General features: G+C 48.2%; 1 protein-coding gene across 1 annotated transcript in view; it reads right to left on the bottom strand.

The window, feature by feature from the left end:
• RRP12 (ribosomal RNA processing 12 homolog) overlaps positions 1-22,095 on the bottom strand; it is a 210,120-nt gene that overhangs the window by 148,187 nt on the left and 39,838 nt on the right. Inside the window, exons 3-7 of the mRNA XM_063962348.1 lie at positions 3,524-3,607; positions 2,525-2,601; positions 2,312-2,417; positions 1,672-1,788; positions 1,376-1,514 (exon numbers count right to left, since the gene is read on the bottom strand). Coding sequence (XP_063818418.1) covers positions 1,376-1,514; positions 1,672-1,788; positions 2,312-2,417; positions 2,525-2,601; positions 3,524-3,607 — 523 coding nt within the window. The remainder of the gene's footprint in view (positions 1-1,375; positions 1,515-1,671; positions 1,789-2,311; positions 2,418-2,524; positions 2,602-3,523; positions 3,608-22,095) is intronic.

The raw sequence follows: 22,095 nt of genomic DNA, 5'->3' as shown, positions 1-22,095 counted from the left end.
AGCCCACGCTTCTTCACACACTTCATTTAACTCTTCAGACGGAGGAAAAGCTACTGGTAGTTTTTTTCTCTCCAAACATTATACCCTTTTTTGTGGTACCGGGGGTAACATCAGAAATGTGCAACACATTTTTCATTGCCTCAATCATGTAACGTGTGGCCCTACTGGAAGTTACATTAGTCTCTTCGTCGTCGACACTGGAGTCAGTATCCGTGTCGACATCTGTGTCAACCATCTGAGGTAGCGGGCGTTTTAGAGCCCCTGATGGTTTTTGAGACGCCTGGGCAGGCACAGGCTGAGAAGCCGGCTGTCCCACATTAGGTATGTCGTCAAATCTTTTATGTAAGGAGTCGACACTATCACGTAATTCCTTCCACAGCACCATCCACTCAGGTGTCGACCCCGCAGGGGGTGACATCACATTTACAGGCATCTGCTCCGCCTCCACATAAGCCTCCTCATCAAACATGTCGACACAGCCGTACCGACACACCGCAAACACACAGGGAATGCTCTGACAGAGGACAGGACCCCACAAAGCCTTTTGGGGAGACAGAGAGAGAGTATGCCAGCACACACCAGAGCGCTATATAACACTGGGATCCCACTATCAATGAGTGTTTTCCCTATAGCTGCTTTTTATATATATATTACATATATATAATATCTATACTGCGCCTAAATTTAGTGCCCCCCCTCTCTTTTTTACCCTTCAGTGTCTCCTTCAGCCGGGGCCCACCCCGAGCCGCATGCAGCTGCGATGGGACCCCGCCGGCAGCCTCCCGCGGTGCAGACTGGCAGAGGCAGAGCTGCCAGTCTGTGAGTGTAAGAAAGAATAATAAAAAAATAATAAAATTCTTCAGAGAAGTCCCAAGTGAACCAGCTCCCTTGGGCACTAAAATAAGACTGGCTTGGAGGGGGGACATAGTAGGGGAGGAGCTAGTCACATGGTTATAAATTTAAAGTGACAGCTCCCAGTTACTGCCTACTATATCCCCCATTGTATCTGCACTCCAGTGGCCCCTAGTGGATGAAGGAGAAACATGACCTGTGCGGGGTACTTGAGGACAGAGTTTGGAAAGCACTGATCTAGAACTAAGCTAGCAATGGTCATAGAACATTAGTTATCGTTAGGGGGGAATCTGAACTGGATTCAACATGCACAGAGTTTGTATGTTCTTTCAGATGGTCCAAAAGCACACTACTAAGACAACTGGCATCTGTCGGATTGTTCGTATGCATGTTACATGGAAGCTAGAACGTGAGTTGCATATATATATATATATATATATATATATATATATTTACAATACTGCCTTGGATAATGGTTACTAGCCCATAGCCTTACTGCATTCTCAATACCAGAATCTCTTACCTCCAGACTTCTCAACCTCTTGTATGCAGAACTTAGCAGTGGACTGGGCAGCCGGGTGGTGAGCAGGCGCAGAGTCTGAAAACATGAAGTCACTGCCCTTTAAAACAGAGCAAACCCCAAGCTGGGCCGCCTTCCGGATCTAACGACAAAAGCACAGGGGACACCGTCACACCCAACTCATCAGAAATGAAGACACGGAACATTCACAAACGCAAAGGACATTTCCAAGAACTTCCGTCATTGCGCTTATTTTAATTTGCGCTGGAAGTGTCAGACAGGAGACATCGGTCACTTACTTTTGGTTTGGAGTGGACAGTGAAGCTCAGCATGCCGTGGTACACCTGCAGGGTGGATGGGTAACTCCATGCAGACAGCTCCTGCTTGCGCAGCAGTACAGCCAGACAAGATATAACCTACAATATCACGTCAAAATCATTAGAGATGCTGAACAGAAAAATAATATAGCAAACTGACTACAGCTAAACACGGAAAGAGGAACTGTAAGTTCATTATGTTATCGTCTGGGATCTCTACAGATCCAGCTGGTCCACTGAAGCCTCCAATAGTCCAGGAACTACTTTGCTCTATGGTACATGGAGTGGCCTCTTTCAGATAGAGGCCGCTCCTTTGAACCTCCCCTTCAAGTCAGCAATGGACCGTCCGTCTTTTCGTGGACCAGCCACATAGGGAGAATGGCAGATGCTGGTTAGGTAGAAATCTTTAATTCTAAGCCCGAAGAGTCCATGCAAAGCTTAACTTTAAGTATTGGATGGAGCTAATCTTTCAGAACGTATTAAATTTCTGTCTTCTGCGATGAATGTAGGCATCTGCATTCAAGAAGTCCTAGCCCCCACATTTCTCATTCTGTGAATGAGGTATCTGAAATCTATGACGTTCCCATGAACCGGGAGCGGACAGTACAGTATTACCGCGCACCCATCTCACAGCCGAGGTGCTGCCGCTGGCGGCCTGAGACGCCATGATGTCCATGAACGCTTTTGACGTATCTGAGAACTTCTTAATCAGCACAGGAGCAGGAACCCTGAGAGACCAGAAGACACAAGACACAAATAAATGGCCAGAGCACAAAAGATAAAGGTCTAAACAGCCACTTACAGAAGGTATATAGGAGACTACAAACACACTTACCTTCTCATGACCAGGTTTAGCAGGTAGGTAACCGCAGCCAATGACTCGGGGGATTCGACGGCTTCCAGTGTGGTCATCTATGAATAAATACACATCACTGTGTCAAGTGCGTGTCAGTAAAGTGTCCTGCTGTGCTCGTCATACACATCTGTGTGCCATGTCTCAAATATTTATGTCGTACAAAATAGAACAAAAACAAAATAATACTGAAACTGCAAAGTGGTTATAAAGTAACGGGACACAGAACGGTCCAGGGAAGCTGCAGGCATAATACAATAATTCAATGAGAAGGACGACCCTTTATATCCACATGCAGAAGGTTCAAGCAAAATCACAGCTGTTCAGCCCTATCCCTGGGCCAATACGCCTCACGGGACTATCTAGCCGCATTGTCGCCTGTGCTTGAGTTACGGAAAACAAAGTGCGAGGAAACCTGCACTTAACCATATCTGCCCCTTAGAGTAGCCAATGAAACGCAGGCTTCCTGCATAGCACCAGCACAGCGCATCGCCGGAGCCTGGGGGGAGGTCCCTGTCAGCAAGCTGTTCTAACGGTTCTGGAAAGATGCAGGGGGAACTGCACACAGTGACAGCTCACGCCCCTCATGTTATATGTGGGTGACTGCAATGAGGGGTGCAAAGTGACAACGCATGGTGATACAGAATATATTGGATAATTATATGCTGTATATTGATTTCAATGTTACACTGGATAGGATATTCCGGACCGGGCAGAATTGTTTGGCATAAATTACTGGATGACGTTCTGCATGTACACTAGCCCCTTCCCTGAGTGTTTGAAAAAACGAGGCCGTAATTAAAGTCTCTTTTCTGAGTTTTCCGGACATTCTATTTGGCATAGTTCTAAAATAAACATCTACAGGTAGAAATGCCCTGTAGGGCTACACCACAAATGCCCCGCCATGCAAAGCCATTCAGGGCCAGATATGCCCTGTACAGGGCCCTACAATGGAGGTACCCCTGCCAAATAAATACTCACCAGGGCTGCGAAGTACTCCGTCTCTGTCTCCTTTCCTCCCTCGGAGCGGATCACTTCAGTCACAGCAGCCAGCACGGCACAAATCTGAGTAGATATAAAAAAATATGTATTTTTTTTAATATAAATATCAAGACCATTACTCTAACACTTGTTTTCTCTCTCTACAATTAACAAATAAATCTCATTACAGCAGCACAGAAAAAGCAATGGTTACAGAGGTAAAGTCCGAGAACTTGACCAAATGCTTGCTGCCACGATTCCTAAAGTAGACCAGTTCCTGTGCCCCGTGTTAGTTCATAATTGTGTTCCATGAAAGAAAACTGTAACTATTTCAAGAACTCCTAGATTCCGGCCTCTGCCTTTCACAAACTGAATTGCTGATCTATATTTCGACTTCATTTGCCTTGGGGAGTTACAGGTAGGGTTACCACCTCATCCCTTTAATTCTGGACACATTAATTACACAGGTTCTGAGGCTGGCTGACTTGAAGACTCCATTTCACCTGGTTTTAATCAGCCACAGAACCTGTGTAATTAATGTGTCCAGAATTAAAGGGATGAGGTGGTAACCCTAAATACAACCCAAAAATTGAAACTTTCATTTTGAGTAAGAACCAGTAAGTGATGTTATGATAAATGACAAAAGGGGTCTGTGCACTAAAGCCTTGGAGAGAGAGAAAGTGGAGAGAGAGATAAAGTACCAGCCAATCAGCTCCTTTTTCTTTTTTCTTTTTAAACACAGCCTGTAACATGGCAGTTAGGAGCCGATCGGCTGGTACGTTCTCTCTCTCCAAGGCTTAGTAAATAGACCCATCACAGCTGCAGACATGTATGCCGTTGCGGTGGGAGTGTCTCAAGCACACAGATGCGTGCTCAATGCCCAATCAGCATGAAGGAAAGGTCACGGTAAACAATAGTAGCAGAGATGAGTGCAGCACTCACAGCGTCCTACAATTTCATGTAAATAGTGCGTTGTATACAAGTTACCCAACATTAAGCTTACCATACCATCCCTTTAAACCGGGACACTCGTGGATTACACAGGATCTGTGACTAATTAAAACCAGGGGAAATGCAGACTTGGGGCCAGATGTAATGAAGTGCGAGACGGCCGGAGCCGAGATTCCAGCCAAACTTTTTTTCTTTTCTTTTTTAAAGCGACAATCATTTACAAGGCAAAACCAATCTAGTTTTGCCTTGTAAATGGTTGCCGCTTTAAAAAAATAAAAAAAGTATGAGTTTGGCCAGACACTAATGAATTACACAGGTTCTGTGGCTGGCTGGCTTCAAGGGCCGGCTGTAATGCACTGCAAGACGGCACTCCGGCTGTAATGCTCCGGATGTAATGCAGTGTGAGGCGGTGCTCCGGCTGTAATGCACTGCAAGACGGCGCTCCGGCTGTAATGCTCCGGATGTAATGCAGTGTGAGGCGGCGCTCCGGCTGTAATGCTCCGGATGTAATGAAGTGTGAGGCGGCGCTCCGGATGTAACGCAGTGCAAGACAGCGCTCTGGCTGTAATGTTCCGGATGTAATGCAGTGCGAGACGGTTGTAATACTCCGGATGCAATGCAGTGAGTGGCGGCGCTCCGGCTGTAATGCACTGCGAGACGGCTGTAATGCTCCGGGTGTAATGCAGTGTGAGGCGGCGCTCCGGCTGTAATGCAGTGTGAGGCGGCGCTCCGGCTGTAATGCAGTGCAAGACGGCACTCCGGCTGTAATGCTCCGGATGTAATGCAGTGCGAGGCGACGTTCCGGATGTAATAAAGTGCGAGACGTCATTTCGGCCGTCTCACACTGCATTACATCCTCCCTTGAAGTCAGCCAGCCACAGAACCTGTATAACTCATTAGTGTCCAGGTTTACAATGACAGTACGGTAAGCCTACCTAAAATAGTTCTAGCTGTGGTCAATATTGTACCGTGCAAGTCACGGTACAATGGCGATTTGGCTGACCTCTTCATTAACGGTCACAGCACAGACCCAGATTATTTAGAAATAAAGTTATATATTTTTCTACAGAATTTGGCTTTGTGACGTCGCCTAAACAGTCAGAACAAACCCATGTGTAAATCTTACAGGTGCCACATGTAATACTAATCCAAACGGGAAATGGGTGTATAAGACTCAGATGAAGTAGTCACAGCGAGACTTGATTTACCGATAAAAGTTGCCTTACAGACACTATAGATGCTTAGTACAGAGGAGAGTAAGTGTGAGGCCAGCCTATAACACACAGCTTTAACACTGAAACACAAATATTCTACAGAGGGTGCTATGTACAGAGTCACATGGGAAACGGCTTTATAAGACATTTGCAGTGTCTGGGGCTGTAGAGCACTGTTGCAGATTACACATTAACAGCAGCACTTCTATCAATGGCTGCCTTATGGTCCATTAAAACGCTAAAAACGGAGATTCTGAAGATATTGAAAGTCACCACGCACATTTATTTATATGGCGATCTCTGTATCAGACTTACTTAACTTCATAATGTTCGATATTAGAGATTATGAGGTTAGAACACTCAGTGGTGTAAACACTTTTTGAAAAGACGCCCCTCTGACATAACCAGAGCCTATAACATAATACTACAATGGCCATTCTGACGGACCTCAGCCACCCACTGCCCTGGTCACACAGACTCATCCTTTATCCTGATAATAACCCATCAGTGCCTATCCTCACAAAGCACAAGGTCACAATGCAACAGGCTGGAATATCTGCTCTCTCATCAACAAGCAAACACACAGAAAGAACGACGACCAGGTGAACTAAAAAAGGATCAGCATAGCAAAAGATAATTTCATTAAATGGAAGACATATTGATATATATATATATATATTTTTTTTTTTTTTTTTTTTTTAAAGAAAAAGCTGGCACTCTGATAAAAAAAAAAAAAACCATGAATTGCCCGGGTGCTTTTCCAAAAACACCTGGCAGAGAATTCAATATAGTCTCTGTAGAGGGCGGCACTCCTGGTTCTTGTATACAGTCAGTACAAGCAGGTGACAGGCACCTTAAGCAGATTAACGTTTCAGTTTTATGACGAAAGTTTTTAAACTAAAACTGAAACATTAACCTGCTTAAGGTGCCTGTCACCTGCTTGTACTGACTGTATACAAGACCCAGGAGTGCCGCCCTCTACAGAGACACACACACTATATATATATATATATATATATATATATACACACACACATATACATACATATACATACATACACGGCGTCGGGTGCGGCACTCCAAGCGGCGGGAACAAAGTACCCTTACATCCGTAGTGAAGACAACGTTTCAATGCGTTTTACTTGTGCATTTTCATCAGATCAAGTGAACAAAAACAAAAGTGCTTACCTAAATAGTGCATGCAGACGCCATCACCACGCTTCCGGAACACAGGCACGCGCCTGGTCCGTCGGCGCTCTCACATGACGTCATCGCCCACGGCCAGTAGCTATAGCAACACCAGTACACAATACAGCATGCAGGCATATTGAATGTACATCACAGGCAGGGACACTAAAGGGTGTCGTGCCACCGCAAAATGTCGAGCGACCGGCTGGTCACTCGAACCTTTGGCAATGGCCGCTTTAATTGCCGACCGGTGGGCTGCCATACGCTCTTTAAACATTCTTTCTGTTTTGCCTATGTATGACAGCCCAAACGGACACAGCAACTGATAGACTACAAACTTAGAAGAACAGGTAAGTGTGTATAGTTGATAGTCAAGACTCTACCCGTAAGTGGATGCGAAAAACTTTTGCCACTAATCATAAACTGACATGTGGTACATGTACATCTAATGCACCCTCTAGAGTTGCCCTGTAATAATCCCTGTGGGTTTGGAGAGATATCTCCTTTAACAAGCATATCCCTGATGTTACGCCGTCTAGTATAGCATGACAACAATTTAGTCTGGCCCAAGTTCAATTCCTTATCAGATTGTACTATATGCCACATACTCTTGGAAATCTGATTGATACCACTACTAGCAGGACTAAATTGGTCCACCCATGGCAAAATAGTGTTGGACTCAATGGTTTTAGGTTTGGCCTGTAATAGTTTGGACCGATCTGCGGCCAGGGCCTTCAGTTTAGCTTGCTCAAGTAATGCTAATGGATAACCTCTAGCTAGAAATTTGCTAATCATGCTGTTCATTTGGGTTTCCGCTAGCACAGGATCAGAAGTGATCCGGCGGACCCTTAGTAGCTGGGAATAGGGCAGACCCCGCTTGAGAGGTGTGGGGTGAAAACTGGAAAAATGCAACAGATTATTCCTGTCCGTGGGTTTGCTAAAAATGGATGTATTAATGTATCCATCTCTAATCGAAATCTCCACATCCAAGTAGTTCACAGAGTGTGTACTCATGTTGTATGTGAACTTAACTGGGTGATTACAGCTATTGTGTGTCTCTAAGAGCTGGACTAATCGTTCCTGCCTGCCCTTCCATAGGATTAGTAGATCGGCGATATAGCGACAGTACATAATAATGTCAGACGCTACTTCTGGATCTTCAAAAAAATAAGAATTTACTTACCGATAATTCTATTTCTCATAGTCCGTAGTGGATGCTGGGGACTCCGAAAGGACCATGGGGAATAGCGGCTCCGCAGGAGACTGGGCACAAAAGTAAAAAGCTTTAGGACTACCTGGTGTGCACTGGCTCCTCCCCCTATGACCCTCCTCCAAGCCTCAGTTAGGATACTGTGCCCGGACGAGCGTACACAATAAGGAAGGATTTTGAATCCCGGGTAAGACTCATACCAGCCACACCAATCACACCGTACAACTTGTGATCTGAACCCAGTTAACAGCATGATAACAGAGGAGCCTCTGAATAGATGGCTCACAACAACAATAACCCGATTTTTGTAACAATAACTAGGTACAAGTAATGCAGACAATCCGCACTTGGGATGGGCGCCCAGCATCCACTACGGACTATGAGAAATAGAATTATCGGTAAGTAAATTCTTATTTTCTCTAACGTCCTAGTGGATGCTGGGGACTCCGAAAGGACCATGGGGATTATACCAAAGCTCCCAAACGGGCGGGAGAGTGCGGATGACTCTGCAGCACCGAATGAGAGAACTCCAGGTCCTCCTCAGCCAGGGTATCAAATTTGTAGAATTTAGCAAACGTGTTTGCCCCTGACCAAGTAGCTGCTCGGCAAAGTTGTAAAGCCGAGACCCCTCGGGCAGCCGCCCAAGATGAGCCCACTTTCCGTGTGGAATGGGCTTTTACAGATTTTGGCTGTGGCAGGCCTGCCACAGAATGTGCAAGCTGAATTGTACTACAAATCCAACGAGCAATCGTCTGCTTAGAAGCAGGAGCACCCAGCTTGTTGGGTGCATACAGTATAAACAGCAAATCAGATTTTCTGACTCCAGCCGTCCTGGAAACATATATTTTCAGGGCCCTGACTACGTCCAGCAACTTGGAATCCTCCAAGTCCCTAGTAGCCGCAGGCACTACAATAGGCTGGTTTAAGTGAAAAGCTGAAACCACCTTAGGGAGAAATTGAGGACGAGTCCTCAATTCTGCCCTGTCCGTATGAAAAATTAGGTAAGGGCTTCTATAGGATAAAGCCGCCAATTCTGAGACACGCCTGGCTGAAGCCAGGGCTAACAGCATTACCACTTTCCATGTGAGATATTTTAAGTCCACAGTGGTGAGTGGTTCAAACCAATGTGATTTTAGGAATCCCAAAACTACATTGAGATCCCAAGGTGCCACTGGAGGCACAAAAGGAGGCTGTATATGCAGTACTCCCTTGACAAACGTCTGAACTTCAGGAACAGAAGCCAGTTCTTTTTGGAAGAATATTGACAGGGCCGAAATTTGAACCTTAATGGACCCTAATTTGAGGCCCATAGACAGTCCTGTTTGCAGGAAATGCAGGAAACGACCCAGTTGAAATTCCTCTGTAGGGGCCTTCCTGGCCTCGCACCACGCAACATATTTACGCCAAATACGGTGATAATGTTGTACGGTTACATCCTTCCTGGCTTTGATCAGGGTAGGAATGACTTCATCCGGAATGCCTTTTTCCTTCATGATCCGGCGTTCAACCGCCATGCCGTCAAACGCAGCCGCGGTAAGTCTTGGAACAGACATGGTCCCTGCTGGAGCAGGTCCTTTCTTAGAGGTAGAGGCCACGGGTCTTCCGTGAGCATCTCTTGAATTTCCGGGTACCAAGTCCTTCTTGGCCAATCCGGAGCCACGAGTATAGTCTTTACTCCTCTCCTTCTTATGATTCTCAGTACTTTTGGCATGAGAGGAAGAGGAGGGAACACATACACTGACTGGTACACCCACGGTGTTACCAGAGCGTCCACAGCTATTGCCTGAGGGTCCCTTGACCTGGCGCAATATCTGTCCAGTTTTTTGTTGAGGCGGGACGCCATCATGTCCACCTTTGGTTTTTCCCAACGGTTCACAATCATGTGGAAGACTTCTGGGTGAAGTCCCCACTCCCCCGGGTGAAGATCGTGTCTGCTGAGGAAGTCTGCTTCCCAGTTGTCCACTCCCGGAATGAACACTGCTGACAGTGCTATCACATGATTCTCCGCCCAGCGAAGAATCCTTGCCACTTCCATCATTGCCCTCCTGCTTCTTGTGCCGCCCTGTCTGTTTACGTGGGCGACTGCCGTGATGTTGTCCGACTGGATCAACACCGGCTGACCCTGAAGCAGAGGTCTTGCCTGACTTAGGGCATTGTAAATGGCCCTTAGTTCCAGGATATTTATGTGAAGTGACGTTTCCATGCTTGACCACAAGCCCTGGAAATTTTTTCCCTGTGTGACTGCTCCCCAGCCTCTCAGGCTGGCATCCGTGGTCACCAGGACCCAATCCTGAATGCCGAATCTGCGGCCCTCTAGGAGATGAGCACTCTGTAACCACCACAGGAGAGACACCCTTGTCCTTGGAGACAGGGTTATCCGCTGATGCATTTGAAGATGCGATCCGGACCATTTGTCCAGCAGATCCCACTGAAAAGTTCTTGCGTGGAATCTGCCGAATGGAATCGCTTCGTAAGAAGCCACCATCTTTCCCAGGACCCTTGTGCATTGATGTACTGACACTTGGCCTGGTTTTAGGAGGTTCCTGACTAGGTCGGATAACTCCCTGGCTTTCTCCTCCGGGAGAAACACCTTTTTCTGTACTGTGTCCAGAATCATCCCTAGGAACAGCAGACGTGTCGTCGGAATCAGCTGCGATTTTGGAATATTTAGAATCCATCCGTGCTGTCGTAGTACTACTTGAGATAGTGCTACTCCGACCTCTAACTGTTCTCTGGACCTTGCCCTTATCAGGAGATCGTCCAAGTAAGGGATAATTAAGACGCCTTTTCTTCGAAGAAGAATCATCATTTCGGCCATTACCTTGGTAAAGACCCGGGGTGCCGTGGACAATCCAAACGGCAGCGTCTGAAACTGATAGTGACAGTTCTGTACCACAAACCTGAGGTACCCTTGGTGAGAAGGGCAAATTGGGACATGGAGGTAAGCATCCTTGATGTCCAGAGACACCATATAGTCCCCTTCTTCCAGGTTCGCTATCACTGCTCTGAGTGACTCCATCTTGAACTTGAACCTTTTTATGTAAGTGTTCAAGGATTTCAGATTTAAAATGGGTCTCACCGAGCCGTCCGGCTTCGGTACCACAAACAGCGTGGAATAATACCCCTTTCCCTGTTGTAGGAGGGGTACCTTGATTATCACCTGCTGGGAATACAGCTTGTGAATGGCTTCCAATACCGCCTCCCTGTCGGGGGGAGACGTTGGTAAAGCAGACTTCAGGAACCGGCGAGGGGGAGACGTCTCGAATTCCAATTTGTACCCCTGAGATACTACCTGCAGGATCCAGGGGTCCACTTGCGAGTGAGCCCACTGCGCGCTGAAATTCTTGAGACGGGCCCCCACCGTGCCTGAGTCCGCTTGTAAGGCCCCAGCGTCATGCTGAGGACTTGGCAGAAGCGGGGGAGGGCTTCTGTTCGTGGGAAGAGGCTGTCTGCTGCAGTCTTTTTCCCCTTCCTCTGCCCCGGGGCAGATATGAGTGGCCTTTTGCCCGCTTGCCCTTATGGGGACGAAAGGACTGAGCCTGAAAAGACGGTATCTTTTTCTGCTGCGAGGTGACTTGGGGTAAAAAGGTGGATTTTCCAGCCGTTGCCGTGGCCACCAGGTCCGATAGACCGACCCCAAATAACTCCTCCCCTTTATACGGCAATACTTCCATATGCCGTTTGGAATCCGCATCCCCTGACCACTGTCGCGTCCATAATCCTCTTCTGGCAGAAATGGACATCGCACTTACTCTTGATGCCAGAGTGCAAATATCCCTCTGTGCATCTCGCATATATAGAAATGCATCCTTTAAATGCTCTATAGTCAATAATATATTGTCCCTGTCCAGGGTATCAATATTTTCAGTCAGGGAATCCGACCAAGCCACCCCAGCACTGCACATCCAGGCTGAGGCGATTGCTGGTCGCAGTATAATACCAGTATGTGTGTATATACTTTTAAGGATATTTTCCAGCTTCCTATCAGCTGGTTCCTTGAGGGCGGCCGTATCAGGGGACGGTAACGCCACTTGTTTTGATAAGCGTGTGAGCGCCTTATCTACGCTAGGGGGTGTTTCCCAACGCGCCCTAACCTCTGGCGGGAAAGGGTATAATGCCAATAACTTTTTAGAAATTAGCAGTTTGTTATCGGGGGAAACCCACGCTTCATCACACACCTCATTTAATTCATCTGAATCGGGAAAAACTACGGGTAGTTTTTCCACACCCCACATAATACCCTTTTTTGTGGTACTTGTAGTATCAGAAATGTTCAAAACCTCCTTCATTGCCGTGATCATGTAACGTGTGGCCCTACTGGAAAATACGTTTGTTTCCTCACCGTCGACACTGGAGTCAGTGTCCGTGTCTGTATCGACCTGAGGTAACGGGCGCTTTAGAGCCCCTGACGGTGTTTGAGACGCCTGTACAGGTATTAACTGATTTGCCGGCTGTCTCATGTCGTCAACAGTCTTTTGTAAAGTGCTGACACTATCACGTAATTCTTTCCATAAGACCATCCAGTCAGGTGTCGACTCCCTAGGGGGTGACATCACTAACACAGGCAATTGCTCCGCCTCCACACCATTTTCCTCCTCATACATGTCGACACAACGTACCGACACACAGCACACACACAGGGAATGCTCTGATAGAGGACAGGACCCCACTAGCCCTTTGGGGAGACAGAGGGAGAGTTTGCCAGCACACACCAGAGCGCTATATATATATATACAGGGATAACCTTATATAAGTGTTTTTCCCTAATATAGCTGCTGTATATATTTATATGCCAATTTAGTGCCCCCCCCTCTCTTGTTTTACCCTGTTTCTGTAGTGCAGGACTGCAGGGGAGAGTCAGGGAGCCTTCCTCCAACGGAGCTGTGAGGAAAAAATGGCGCCAGTGTGCTGAGGAGATAGGCTCCGCCCCTTTTTCGGCAGCCTTTCTCCCGCTTTTTTATGTAAAAATAGGCAGGGGTTAAATACATCCATATAGCCCAGGAGCTATATGTGATGTATTTTTTGCCAAAAAAGGTGTTTTTATTGCGTCTCAGGGCGCCCCCCAGCGCCCTGCACCCTCAGTGACCGGAGTGTGAAGTGTGCTGAGAGCAATGGCGCACAGCTGCAGTGCTGTGCGCTACCTTATTGAAGACAGGACGTCTTCTGCCGCCGATTTTCCGGACCTCTTCCGTCTTCTGGCTCTGTAAGGGGGACGGCGGCGCGGCTCTGGGACCCATCCATGGCTGGGCCTGTGATCGTCCCTCTGGAGCTAATGTCCAGTAGCCTAAGAAGCCCAATCCACTCTGCACGCAGGTGAGTTCGCTTCTTCTCCCCTTAGTCCCTCGGTGCAGTGAGCCTGTTGCCAGCAGGTCTCACTGAAAATAAAAAACCTACTTTAAACTTTTACACTAAGCAGCTCAGGAGAGCCCCTTAGCCTGCACCCGTCTCGTTCGGGCACAAAAATCTAACTGAGGCTTGGAGGAGGGTCATAGGGGGAGGAGCCAGTGCACACCAGGTAGTCCTAAAGCTTTTTACTTTTGTGCCCAGTCTCCTGCGGAGCCGCTATTCCCCATGGTCCTTTCGGAGTCCCCAGCATCCACTAGGACATTAGAGAAAATAAGATTTTACTCACCGGTAAATCTATTTCTCGTAGTCCGTAGTGGATGCTGGGAACTCCGAAAGGACCATGGGGAATAGCGGCTCCGCAGGAGACTGGGCACAACTAAAGAAAGCTTTTAGGTCACCTGGTGTGCACTGGCTCCTCCCACTATGACCCTCCTCCAAGCCTCAGTTAGGACACTGTGCCCGGACGAGCTGACATAATAAGGAAGGATTTTGAATCCCGGGTAAGACTCTTACCAGCCACACCAATCACACCGTATAACTCGTGATACCATACCCAGTTTAACAGTATGAAAACAACTGAGCCTCTCAACAGATGGCTCAACAATAACCCTTTAGTTAACAATAACTATATACAAGTATTGCAGACAATCCGCACTTGGGACGGGCGCCCAGCATCCACTACGGACTACGAGAAATAGATTTACCGGTGAGTAAAATCTTATTTTCTCTGACGTCCTAGTGGATGCTGGGAACTCCGAAAGGACCATGGGGATTATACCAAAGCTCCCAAACGGGCGGGAGAGTGCGGATGACTCTGCAGCACCGAATGAGAGAACTCAAGGTCCTCCTCAGCCAGGGTATCAAATTTGTAGAATTTTGCAAACCTGTTTGCCCCTGACCAAGTAGCAGCTCGGCAAGTTGTAAAGCCGAGACCCGTCGTGCAGCCGCCCAAGATGAGCCCACCTTCCTTGTGGAATGGGCTTTTACTGATTTAGGATGCGGCAGTCCAGCCGCAGAATGCGCTAGCTGAATTGTGCTACAAATCCAGCGAGCAATAGTCTGCTTAGAAGCAGGAGCACCCAGCTTGTTGGGTGCATACAGGATAAATAGCGAGTCAGTTTTCCTGACTCTAGCCGTCCTGGAAACATAAATTTTCAAGGCCCTGACTACGTCCAGCAACTTGGAATCCTCCAAGTCCCTAGTAGCCGCAGGCACCACAATAGGTTGGTTCAAGTGAAAAGCTGATACCACCTTAGGGAGAAACTGGGGACGAGTCCTCAATTCTGCCCTATCCATATGGAAAATCAGATAAGGGCTTTTACATGACAAAGCCGCCAATTCTGACACACGCCTGGCTGAAGCCAAGCCAATAACATGACCACTTTCCACGTGAGATATTTTAGATCCACGGTTTTAAGTGGCTCAAACCAATGTGATTTTAAGAAACTCAACACCACGTTGAGATCCCAAGGTGCCACTGGAGGCACAAAAAGGGGGCTGAATATGTAGCACTCCCTTAACAAACGTCTGAACTTCAGGTAGTGAAGCTAGTTCTTTCAGGAAGAAAATCGACAGAGCCGAGATCTGTACCTTAATGGAGCCTAATTTCAGGCCCATAGTCACTCCTGCTTGTAGGAAATGCAGAAATCGACCCAGTTGAAATTCCTCTGTTGGGGCCTTTTTGGCCTCACACCAAGCAACATACATCCGCCATATGCGGTGATAATGCTTTGCAGTTACATCTTTCCTGGCTTTAATCAGCGTAGGAATGACTTCCTCCGGAATGCCCTTTTCCTTCAGGATCCGGCGTTCAACCGCCATGCCGTCAAACGCAGCCGCGGTAAGTCTTGGAACAGACAGGGCCCCTGCTGCAGCAGGTCCTGTCTGAGCGGCAGAGGCCATGGGTCCTCTGAGATCATCTCTTGAAGTTCCGGGTACCACGCTCGTCTTGGCCAATCCGGAACCACGAGTATTGTTCTTACTCCTCGTTTTCTTATTATTCTCAGTACCCTTGGTATGAGAGGCAGAGGAGGGAACACATAAACTGACTGGTACACCCACGGTGTCACTAGAGCGTCCACAGCTATCGCCTGAGGGTCCCTTGACCTGGCGCAATATCTCTCTAGTTTTTTGTTTAGGCGGGACGCCATCATGTCCACCTGTGGCCTTTCCCAACGGTTTACCAACAGTTGGAAGACTTCTGGATGAAGTCCCCACTCTCCCGGGTGTAGGTCGTGTCCGCTGAGGAAGTCTGCTTCCCAGTTGTCCACTCCCGGAATGAACACTGCTGACAGTGCTAAGACGTGATTTTCCGCCCATCGGAGAATCCTTGTGGCTTCTGCCATCGCCATCCTGCTTCTTGTGCCGCCCCGTCGGTTTACATGGGCGACTGCCGTGATGTTGTCTGATTGGATCAGTACCGGCTGGTTTTGAAGCAGAGGCCTTGCCAGACTTAGGGCATTGTAAATGGCCCTCAGTTCCAGAATATTTATGTGTAGGGACGACTCCTGACTTGACCAAAGTCCTTGGAAATTTCTTCCCTGTGTGACTGCCCCCCAGCCTCGAAGGCTGGCATCCGTGGTTACCAGGACCCAGTCCTGTATGCCGAATCTGCGGCCCTCTTGAAGATGAGCACTCTGCAGCCACCACAGTAGAGATACCCTGGTCCTTGGAGACAGGGTTATCAGCCGATGCATCTGAAGATGCGATCCCGACCACTTGTCCAAGAGGTCCCACTGAAAAGTTCTTGCATGGAACCTGCCGAATGGAATTTTGCTTCGTAAGAAGCTACCATTTTTCCCAGGACTCGTGTGCAGTGATGCACCGATACCTGTTTTGGTTTCAGGAGGTCTCTGACTAGAGATGACAGCTCCTTGGCTTTCTCCTGCGGGAGAAACACTTTTTTCTGTGTCCAGAACCATCCCCAGGAACAGTAGGCGTGTGGTAGGAACCAGCTGTGACTTTGGAATGTATAGAATCCATCCGTGCTGTTGTAGCACTTCCCGAGATAGTGCTACTCCGACCAACAACTGCTCCTTGGACCTCGCCTTTATAAGGAGATCGTCCAAGTACGGGATAATTAAAATAAGAATTTACTTACCGATAATTCTATTTCTCGGAGTCCGTAGTGGATGCTGGGGTTCCTGAAAGGACCATGGGGAATAGCGGCTCCGCAGGAGACAGGGCACAAAAAGTAAAGCTTTCCGATCAGGTGGTGTGCACTGGCTCCTCCCCCTATGACCCTCCTCCAAGCCTCAGTTAGGTACTGTGCCCGGACGAGCGTACACAATAAGGGAGGAATTTTGAATCCCGGGTAAGACTCATACCAGCCACACCAATCACACCGTACAACTTGTGATCAAACCCAGTTAACAGTATGATAACAGAGGAGCCTCTGAAAGATGGCTTCCTAAACAATAACCCGAATTAGTTAACAATAACTATGTACAATTATTGCAGATAATCCGCACTTGGGATGGGCGCCCAGCATCCACTACGGACTCCGAGAAATAGAATTATCGGTAAGTAAATTCTTATTTTCTCTATCGTCCTAGTGGATGCTGGGGTTCCTGAAAGGACCATGGGGATTATACCAAAGCTCCCAAACGGGCGGGAGAGTGCGGATGACTCTGTAGCACCAAATGAGAGAACTCCAGGTCCTCCTTAGCCAGAGTATCAAATTTGTAAAATTTTACAAACGTGTTCTCCCCTGACCACGTAGCTGCTCGGCAAAGTTGTAATGCCGAGACCCCTCGGGCAGCCGCCCAAGATGAGCCCACCTTCCTTGTGGAGTGGGCCTTTACAGATTTAGGCTGTGGCAGGCCTGCCACAGAATGTGCAAGTTGGATTGTGCTACAGATCCAACGAGCAATCGTCTGCTTAGACGCAGGAGCACCCATCTTGTTGGGTGCATACAATATAAACAACGAGTCAGATTTTCTGACTCCAGCTGTCCTTGCAATATATATTTTTAATGCTCTGACAACGTCCAGTAACTTGGAGTCCTCCAAGTCACTTGTAGCCGCAGGCACTACAATAGGCTGGTTCAGATGAAATGCTGACACCACCTTAGGGAGAAAATGCGGACGAGTCCGCAGTTCTGCCCTGTCCGAATGGAAAATCAGATATGGGCTTTTGTAAGATAAAGCTGCCAGTTCTGACACTCTCCTGGCCGAAGCCAGGGCTAGTAACATGGTCACTTTCCATGTGAGATATTTTAAATCCACCTTTTTTAGTGGTTCAAACCAATGAGATTTTAGAAATTCCAAAACCACATTGAGATCCCACGGTGCCACTGGAGGCACCACAGGAGGCTGTATATGCAGCACTCCCTTAACAAAAGTCTGGACTTCAGGAACTGAAGCCAATTCTTTTTGAAAGAAAATCGACAGGGCCGAAATTTGAACCTTAATAGATCCCAATTTGAGACCCATAGACAATCCTGATTGCAGGAAATGTAGGAATCGACCCAGTTGAAATTCCTCCGTCGGAGCACTCCGATCCTCGCACCACGCAACATATCTTCGCCAAATGCGGTGATAGTGTTGCACGGTTACTTCCTTCCTTGCTTTAATCAAAGTAGGAATGACTTCTTCCGGCATGCCTTTTTCCTTTAGGATCCGGCGTTCAACCGCCATGCCGTCAAACGCAGCCGCGGTAAGTCTTGAAACAGACAGGGACCCTGCTGAAGCAAGTCCCTCCTTAGAGGTAGAGGCCACGGCTCTTCCGTGATCATCTCTTGAAGTTCCGGGTACCAAGTCCTTCTTGGCCAATCCGGAACCACTAGTATCGTTCTTACGCCTCTTTGCCGTATAATTCTCAATACTTTTGGTATGAGAGGCAGAGGAGGAAACACATACACCGACTGGTACACCCAAGGCGTTACCAGCGCGTCCACAGCTATTGCCTGCGGATCTCTTGACCTGGCGCAATACCTGTCCAGTTTTTTGTTGAGGCGAGACGCCATCATGTCCACCATTGGTCTTTCCCAACGGGTTACCAGCATGTGGAAGACTTCCGGATGAAGTCCCCACTCTCCCGGGTGAAGGTCGTGTCTGCTGAGGAAGTCTGCTTCCCAGTTGTCCACTCCCGGGATGAACACTGCTGACAGTGCTATCACATGATTCTCTGCCCAGCGAAGAATCCTTGCAGCTTCTGCCATTGCACTCCTGCTTCTTGTGCCGCCCTGTCTGTTTACATGGGCGACTGCCGTGATGTTGTCCGACTGGATCAACACCGGTTTTCCTTGAAGCAGAGGTTCTGCCTGGCTTAGAGCATTGTAGATTGCTCTTAGTTCCAGAATGTTTATGTGAAGAGACGTTTCCAGGCTCGTCCACACTCCCTGGAAGTTTCTTCCTTGTGTGACTGCTCCCCAGCCTCTCAGGCTGGCGTCCGTGGTCACCAGGATCCAATCCTGTATGCCGAATCTGCGGCCCTCCAATAGATGAGCACTCTGCAACCACCACAGAAGAGATACCCTTGTCCTTGGAGACAGGGTTATCCGCTGGTGCATCTGAAGATGCGACCCTGACCATTTGTCCAACAGATCCCTCTGGAAAATTCGTGCATGGAATCTGCCGAATGGAATTGCTTCGTAAGAAGCCACCATTTTTCCCAGGACTCTTGTGCATTGATGTACAGACACCTTTCCTGGTTTTAGGAGGTTCCTGACAAGCTCGGATAACTCCTTGGCTTTTTCCTCCGGGAGAAAAACCTTTTTCTGAACCGTGTCCAGAATCATCCCTAGGAACAGCAGACGAGTTGTCGGCATTAACTGGGATTTTGGAATATTCAGAATCCAGCCGTGCTGTTTTAGCACTTCTTGAGACAGTGCTAATCCCCTCTCTAGCTATTCTCTGGACCTTGCCCTTATTAGGAGATCGTCCAAGTATGGGATAATTAATACGCCTTTTCTTCGAAGAAGAATCATCATCTCGGCCATTACCTTTGTAAAGACCCGAGGTGCCGTGGACAATCCGAACGGCAGCGTCTGAAACTGATAGTGACAGTTTTGTACAACGAACCTGAGGTACCCCTGGTGTGAGGGGTAAATTGGAACGTGGAGGTACGCATCCTTGATGTCCAAGGACACCATAAAGTCCCCTTCTTCCAGGTTCGCTATCACTGCTCTGAGTGACTCCATTTTGAACTTGAACTTCTTTATGTACAGGTTCAAGGACTTCAGATTTAGAATAGGTCTTACCGAGCCGTCCGGCTTCGGTACCACAAATAGAGTGGAATAATACCCCTTTCCCTGTTGTAGAAGAGGTACCTTGACTATCACCTGCTGAGAGTACAGCTTGTGAATGGCTTCCAAAACCGTCTCCCTTTCTGAGGGGGACGTTGGTAAAGCAGACTTCAGGAAACGGCGAGGCGGATCTGTCTCTAGTTCCAACCTGTACCCCTGAGATATTATCTGCAGGATCCAGGGATCTACCTGCGAGTGAGCCCACTGCGCGCTGAAATTCTTGAGACGACCGCCCACCGCCCCCGAGTCCGCTTGAGAAGCCCCAGCGTCATGCTGAGGCTTTTGTAGAAGCGGGGGAGGGCTTCTGTTCCTGGGAAGGAGCTGCCTGTTGGTGTCTCTTCCCCCTTCCTCTGCCTCGTGGCAGATATGAATATCCCTTTGCTCTCTTGTTTTTAAAGGAACGAAAGGGCTGCGGTTGAAAAGTCGGTGTCTTTTTCTGTTGGGGAGTAGCTTGAGGTAAAAAGGTGGATTTCCCGGCTGTAGCCGTGGCCACCAAATCTGATAGACCGACTCCAAATAACTCCTCCCCTTTATACGGCAAAACTTCCATATGCCGTTTTGAGTCCGCATCGCCTGACCACTGTCGCGTCCATAAACTTCTTCTGGCCGAAATGGACATAGCACTTACCCGTGATGCCAGTGTGCAGATATCCCTCTGTGCATCACGCATATAAAGAAATGCATCCTTTATTTGCTCTAAAGACAGTAAAACATTGTCCCTATCCAGGGTATCAATATTTTCAATCAGGGACTCTGACCAAGCTACTCCAGCACTGCACATCCAGGCTGTCGCTATAGCTGGTCGTAGTATAACACCTGTATGTGTGTATATACTTTTTTGGATATTTTCCATCCTCCTATCTGCTGGATCTTTAAGTGCGGCCGTCTCAGGAGAGGGTAACGCCACTTGTTTAGATAAGCGTGTGAGCGCCTTGTCCACCCTAGGAGGTGTTTCCCAGCGCGCCCTAACCTCTGACGGGAAAGGGTATAAAGCTAATAACTTCTTTGAAATTAGCATCTTTTTATCGGGGGCAACCCACGCTTCATCACATACATCATTTAGTTCTTCTGATTCAGGAAAAACTATAGGTAGTTTTTTCACACCCCACATAATACCCTGTTTAGTGGTACCTGTAGTATCAGCTAAATGTAACGCCTCCTTCATTGCCAAAATCATATAACGTGTGGCCCTACTGGAAAATACGGTTGATTCGTCACCGTCGCCACTGGAATCAGTGCCTGTGTCTGGGTCTGTGTCGACCGACTGAGGCAAAGGGCGTTTTACAGCCCCTGACGGTGTTTGAGGCGCCTGGACAGGCACTAACTGATTGTCCGGCCGTCTCATGTCGTCAAACGACTGCTTTAGCGTGTTGACACTATCCCGTAATTCCATAAATAAAGGCATCCATTCTGGTGTCGACCCCCTAGGAGGTGACATCCCCAAATTTGGCAATTGCTCCGCCTCCACACCAATATCGTCCTCATACATGTCGACACACACGTACCGACACACAGCAGACACACAGGGAATGCTCTTAACGAAGACAGGACCCCACTAGCCCTTTGGGGAGACAGAGGGAGAGTTTGCCAGCACACACCAAAAGCGCTATATATGACAGGGATAGCCTTATAATAAGTGCTCCCTGTATAGCTGCTTTTATAATATAATTTTTGCCACTATTTTGCCCCCCCTCTCTTGTTTTACCCTGTTTCTGTAGTGCAGTGCAGGGGAGAGACCTGGGAGCCGTCCTGACCAGCGGAGCTGTGTAAGGAAAATGGCGCTGTGTGCTGAGGAGATAGGCCCCGCCCCTTTTCCGGCGGGCTCGTCTCCCGCTCTTTAGTGTATTCTGGCAGGGGTTAAATATCTCCATATAGCCCCCGGAGGCTATATGTGAGGTATTTTTTAGCCAAATAGGTTTTCATTTGCCTCCCAGGGCGCTCCCCTCCCAGCGCCCTGCACCCTCAGTGACTGCCGTGTGAAGTGTGCTGAGAGGAAAATGGCGCACAGCTGCAGTGCTGTGCGCTACCTTTAGAAGACTGAGGAGTCTTCTGCCGCCGATTCTGGACCTCTTCATGTTTCAGCATCTGCAAGGGGGCCGGCGGCGAGGCTCCGGTGACCATCCAGGCTGTACCTGTGATCGTCCCTCTGGAGCTGATGTCCAGTAGCCAAGAAGCCAATCCATCCTGCACGCAGGTGAGTTCACTTCTTCTCCCCTAAGTCCCTCGTTGCAGTGATCCTGTTGCCAGCAGGACTCACTGTAAAATAAAAAACCTAAGCTAAACTTTCTCTAAGCAGCTCTTTAGGAGAGCCACCTAGATTGCACCCTTCTCGGCCGGGCACAAAAATCTAACTGAGGCTTGGAGGAGGGTCATAGGGGGAGGAGCCAGTGCACACCACCTGATCGGAAAGCTTTAC

This window comes from Pseudophryne corroboree, chromosome 3, assembly GCF_028390025.1.
Source record: "Pseudophryne corroboree isolate aPseCor3 chromosome 3, aPseCor3.hap2, whole genome shotgun sequence".
NCBI lineage: Eukaryota > Metazoa > Chordata > Amphibia > Anura > Myobatrachidae > Pseudophryne > Pseudophryne corroboree.
This window is presented reverse-complemented; position numbering and strand designations above follow the sequence as displayed.